General features: G+C 31.0%; 1 protein-coding gene across 1 annotated transcript; it reads left to right on the top strand.

Annotated features, from left to right (window-relative positions):
* Positions 1 to 1,311: 1,311 nt before the first annotated feature.
* On the top strand, positions 1,312 to 3,480 carry LOC110814090 (auxin-responsive protein IAA14-like). Its single transcript, XM_022041433.2, has 5 exons — positions 1,312 to 1,706; positions 2,186 to 2,403; positions 2,767 to 2,902; positions 3,035 to 3,096; positions 3,211 to 3,480. The coding sequence occupies exons 1-5, from the start codon at positions 1,450 to 1,452 to the stop codon at positions 3,246 to 3,248; spliced, it is 711 nt and encodes a 236-aa protein (XP_021897125.1). The 5' UTR covers positions 1,312 to 1,449; the 3' UTR covers positions 3,249 to 3,480.
* The last annotated feature ends 2,520 nt before the right edge of the window (positions 3,481 to 6,000 follow it).

Below are 6,000 nucleotides of genomic sequence, written 5' to 3'. Positions count from 1 at the left end.
ATCTTGGATATGATATGTATAATTTAACTTTTTGGGTAACCAAGTATAATTCAACTTAATCATAAATTTTCGTTGAACGGCAGAAGCAGGAGAGAAGGTGGCTGATTAATTAATCAGTCTAATTATGTGTGAAGATGAGTAGTTTTACTATACATGATATACATATATATATATATATATATATATCCATGATTGATCGGCGGCTTTACCAGCAAATTAATTGATATATCTATAAATTTATATACGGTGCTACCTTTTGCATGGGATGCATTATTCATTCATGTGGGTATGTGCATAATTGGAAGTTTCCCGGAAGAATCTGATTAATATAAACAATATACATACATATTCAATTCAATTAATTGATATAATATGTACAGTACAATAAGCCTCATTCGTGCCCATTTCATCATCAATTCCAAACAGACCCTATTCTTCAAATACAGCAAATTAATTAAAAGGAATTTAGTAATAAAATAGGAGAAGTTCAGGAGAAGGTGGTATAATAAATGCTAAGAGGGATTTAAAAAAAATTAAAAAAGAAGAAAATTGTATACGATCTCTGGTTTCTCATGATTGGCGGCTACTTTCTATTGCAAGGATGAGAACAATTAATTTTGAGAGGGACTTTTGAAATTAATAATTATTGGAGAATATATTATAATCATTTAATATAAAGATAAAAAATTTAAGTGATGGAATACTCACTAATATAAGTTCAGTGTAAAAAAATAAAAAAAATAAACAACTTGCATCGTCAATGTCTAATTATTTCTGTCAACCTTAATTACAATGCATATGGTTATGGTTGAAATATAGTCATTGGAAATTTATACTATTTATAATATAAGATTAATCAAAGAATATATTTAATCAAGTTTTAAATGGCACAAGAACCCTTGCATATATATATATATATATATATATTGATTCATTGAATCTTCTCGGTCTGGTCATGGTGTAATCGAATAATATTGTTCACATTACACTTTTAAAGAAAAAGTCCAGTGATTAGGCCCTTAATATGATCATAATTATTACCCTAAATCACTACCATTCTTCTTTCAAGCCCAAGTGGTTTGCATGTGATTCAGAGTTGACCATGATAAATCTTTTCAGTTTTATTTTTTTATTTTTTAAAGAATTGATAATTTATAGATATATGTATCCTGGAATTTATTTACTTGAAAGAATCCATCAACGACCCACTTTTCTCCACGTGTCAAGAGATCACCAGTAGAGAACTCGATAAGACATGCACATGAAATTACACAAACATGATCACCCCCACACTTTATATTATTGGGTTGGTTCTCTCCTTGTGTTTCCCTCTATATCATTTACAGAAGAAGAAGAAGAAGAAGAAGAAGAAAGGAGAAGATACCAAAACATAAACAAGAAAAGAACAGTTGATCATCAGAGATCAAAGTAGAATTGTGGAGGCAGAAAATGGCGAGCATGGTTGGCGGAGAACGAGAACTGAATCTGAAAGAGACGGAGCTGTGTTTGGGATTGCCTGGAGGTGGTGGTGGCGATGTGGAAGCACCAAAGGCTACCGGGAAGAGAGGTTTCTCTGAGACTGTTGATTTGAAGCTCAACCTTCAATCCAAGGATCTCAATGATAATGTCAAGAATCCTGCAAATGATAATAATCTTCTTCCTCCTGCTCCAGCCTGCACCAAGGATCCATCAAAGCCACCTTCTAAGTATGTTATCTTCCCTCTTATATATCTATATAAAGATATGTATTACAACCTCTTGAAACCATTCTTATATAAAAGTCTCTTCTTACTTTCTTTTCTTGTAGTGGTTAACGAGGAGTAGGTTGCTGGCAAAAATTTACTAAATTTTAAGCAAAAATTCATATATTCATTAATTATAAAATAAATCTCAATCATAATACAACCTCTTAATAAAAGCTCATAAAAATATAGCGCGATTTAAATTCTCAATCCCTTATGAAATAAGAAGCTTTCTGACTATTGAGCTAAGTAGTCGTAAGATAAGATCTAGTATCTTTGGTTAATGCAAGTTCTAGTTTTGTTTTTCTTTTCCTTTCTTACATTACAATGAATTATTCGATTATGGTGATTAAGTTTGTGTTAAGATGGAATTGCTTGCATTCTTCTCTGGCTAAATATATACATATCTAACCGGAGAAATGTGTTTGTGTGTAAATATTCAGGGCACAGGTTGTGGGTTGGCCACCAGTGAGGTCATACAGGAAGAACATAATGGCTCAGAAGAGCAGTGGAGAGGAGGCCGACAAGGGAAGCAGCGCAGCATTTGTGAAGGTTTCCATGGACGGCGCGCCCTATCTCCGGAAGGTTGACTTGAAGATGTACACGACTTACCAGCAATTATCCGACGCCTTGGCCAAGATGTTCAGCTCCTTCACTATGGGTAAGCCTATATACATATATGCGTCTCTGTGTATATGGATATATAGCGCCAGTATATATTAATATCGTCTCCTGAATCTTACAAGTTACAGAATACACATGTATGCATTATATTTTAAAGTAACATAATTAATTAATTAAAATCTTCAGAAAGTTGATATGGTTTAAGTAGTTCATATATATAGCAGATTTAAAGGAAAATAGCCATGAATTTAGTTAGATGGCATGAGCAGTATGCAATGGTGAGTGTACATGAAATTGGTTTTTAGACACTCATAATTAATATATATATTGTGTATAACGAATATATATATATATAATTGTTTGATGTGGCTGTTAATGATATATATATATGGATCAATAGGTAATTACGGAGCGCAAGGGATGATAGATTTCATGAATGAAAGCAAGTTAATGGATCTGCTGAACAGTTCTGAGTATGTGCCAACCTATGAAGACAAAGACGGTGACTGGATGTTGGTTGGCGATGTTCCATGGGAGTAAGTCTTCATACACTAAACCTACTTATACTTATTTCATCAAAAACGATGTTTTATTTGTAATTAATCAAAAATATCATCAGCAAGAAAATTTTATAGCCCAGCTGCTAATCATTCCTTGATTCCGGACAGGATGTTCGTTGATTCATGCAAGCGCTTACGCATAATGAAAGGATCGGAAGCAATTGGACTAGGTGATTGTTATTGTTTTTTAAACATATATATGCATAATGTTAATTACTTTGTATATATGTGTGCAACTATATATAAGATGGGTGTTATTTATAATTGCTTTTTATATTTTTCAGCCCCAAGAGCCATGGAGAAATGCAAGAGCAGAGCCTGAAATACAGAAAGTAATTTAAGCTTGTCATTGATGCTCCTCCATCGCAAAAGTATGATGCAGATGATGGTGGATGTCATATGCATGTTTCTTTGGATGTGTTTGTATTTTTAATTTGATGGGTATATAGATATAGAGAGTATGAAAAGATGTAATGAACAAGAAGCAATAAACTTCAAAAAACCCTACTGTGATCTGGCTCTGGTTATTGCTAAATTGGGCTTTCTTTATTTAATTTTTTTTTTTTCCTATTTTTGTTTGGTGTGTGTTTTATTTTATTCCTTCCAAAATTTAATGCCACTGCTTTCTTTCTTTTTTTTTTTTTTTTTTTTTCCCCCCCTTCAAAAGATTCTTTCATATCATGTAATATTAAAAACCCTTTTTAAATTAATTAATTTATTGGATTTAATTATTTATTGTTAAAGTTATGTAGGTAGCTATATTATTGTGTTTGGTTGGACAGCAAGTTATTAAAATCCTTAGGGAACAAGGCCATGTGAAGGTTGATGGGGCTTTCATCCATGGCCGTCTGTTTATGCTATAGTTGGCTTACAGGTTTAGAATTATAATATTGACGAAACTGATAATATGGGTTGTTGAGTGAATTATGGTTATAATTATAATATTGTGATTGTGGTTAAGTGTGCTAATTATGTCTGTATCATGTTTAATTTTTTTAATTATAATTGAATTTTATGGGATCACTAAACAATTAAAGAAAAATGAAATTAACTAGACCTCTAATTTAATCAATTATTTCTTCTTCTTCTTCTCTCTCATGTGTCTGTGATATTTTAGTGAATCATGAAAGATTTCTTGGATCTGGCATGCATATATTTATATATTTATATATATATATATACACAGTGACACTACTATGTGTTGTGGGTTGGATGAAAACAAATATTTTTATTGGCAACTTGGTCACATTATGTACAAATCGAACAATCGTGGAAGGTAACACTCTTTAAAATGGTTGTTGCCTAGTATTTTTAAACCACATGGAACGGATGATCTAAATTATTAACCCACTATAAGAATATTATATTTAGATAGTTTTCTATTAGTTAATTATTTTCAATTACTTTATATTGTTTATATGTTTTACCATATTAAATTGAAATATTTGAGGTACTACTTTATTTTATTGTTTTAAAAAATAAAGGTACCATGATAATAGCTTTAAACAAAAAATAATATTTCCACGTAAATTAAATTAAAAACTAAATGACAAAAAAATCTAACTCAACATAAATATATTGTTGTTCACATTGAAAATTAGGGATAGTTTTATTTTAGAATTAAGTACGCATTCATTAGTCCTCGATAAGGTACAAATAAAGTTGAGACACGGCCTCTTCTTAAACAAGCTAGCTTAAGGACATATAATTCTAACTTAAGGAGAGGTATTGCAAATTCATTACCCCAGAATTTTCCACTTCGAACGAATTTGGTCCTTGGAAGTGGAGTTCATGGAACTCAAACGTTCCTCTTAGAAGAGATATCTTTAGATGGGGATGGAAAGATTTGTTAAAGGCTTTTCTTGGAACAATTTCTGAAAATATGGTGAAGCTTTTTTACGTATTCGTTCGTATTTGGTTTGACTAGGAAACATTGTAAATTATATTAAGATTACAAAAAAGATTATTTAAATAGAACTTAGTATGAAATTTGTAATATACATTGTAACCTCCAAAATCTTTTATGGAATTTAGAATGCTTGTTTTTACGGGAAAATACAAGTTAATTTAACTTCACAGTTTTTTTATGGAATTTAGAATACTTGTTTTCACGGGAAACTCATGTTAATTTAATTTTTATCATTTTAGGTGGAATTAATTTCTATCTTATTGTTGAAAAACAAGCATTCTAAATTTGAAGGATTTATTGCATATGGTTGGGTCAGAATGATAAGATCTTTAGAAATAAATAAGTTTCGTCCTAAAAAATGTTTGGATTTAATTAAAATTGGGTTGCATTGTAGCTCACAACAATTTTTTATATGTTTGAATTAGCCTCATTCAGCGATATATTGATCTCAATGCTCGAACTAACAATCTGTAAATGGTGTCCAAGATTCTAATATGGCTAAGCTATTGGCTACCAAGTAGGCAATTCAGTTCCTTATTAAAAGATCGAATGTGAGTGAGATGGAAATAATTATTGAAAGTGACTCAAAAGTGGTGGTGGTATAAGTTGTGAAGAAGACAATCCCTTGGAGGCTCACTATGGAAACAAATACAATTTAGAATACAAAAGAGAGACTAAGTTTGGTGATAGTTGTGCATTTGTTCAGGAGAGGAATTTCATGGTTGATTCACTAGTAAGGTTAGGTGAGTAAATAATCAGAGCTCATAGCTAGCTATAATTTAGCTATAAATTTCTTGTGAATGTGTGGTAGGATATAATAGGGGTTTAACAATCATTATATAGATGTTAAAACATACTTCTATTGAAATTGAAGTGACACACTAATAGTTTCAGAGTGATTTTATCCCACTTCAGTTTATGGAAGATCTTGATAAAATTTTTCTTTATTATTTGCATTTGACATGATGTTATTCAAAGTAAGCTAGATCTCTTTTTAAATGAGGATGAGTTGCATATTTATGATATGTTTGACCAATTAGTGCAAGGATCAAGGAGGAATTAAAGAATGTAAGTACATTGAGGAGCTTCACCTCAAGGATATTGGATAAAATAAACTTCTAGCAATTAATATAGTTTACAATAAATGAGCATAATGATAATATTT

This window comes from Carica papaya, chromosome 3, assembly GCF_054855325.1.
Source record: "Carica papaya isolate Zhongbai chromosome 3, ASM5485532v1, whole genome shotgun sequence".
In the NCBI taxonomy this organism is placed as follows: domain Eukaryota; kingdom Viridiplantae; phylum Streptophyta; class Magnoliopsida; order Brassicales; family Caricaceae; genus Carica; species Carica papaya.
This window is presented reverse-complemented; position numbering and strand designations above follow the sequence as displayed.

What these genes read in the sequence shown, in the direction of transcription:
- LOC110814090 (XM_022041433.2), top strand. Translation starts at nt 1,450, where the DNA reads ATGGCGAGCATGGTTGGCGGAGAACGAGAACTGAATCTGAAAGAGACG. An exon ending in GTTCAGCTCCTTCACTATGG is followed by an intron (nt 2,404 to 2,766) that starts GTAAGCCTATAT and finishes ATGGATCAATAG; the next exon opens with GTAATTACGGAGCGCAAGGG. An exon ending in ATCGGAAGCAATTGGACTAG is followed by an intron (nt 3,097 to 3,210) that starts GTGATTGTTATT and finishes TATATTTTTCAG; the next exon opens with CCCCAAGAGCCATGGAGAAA.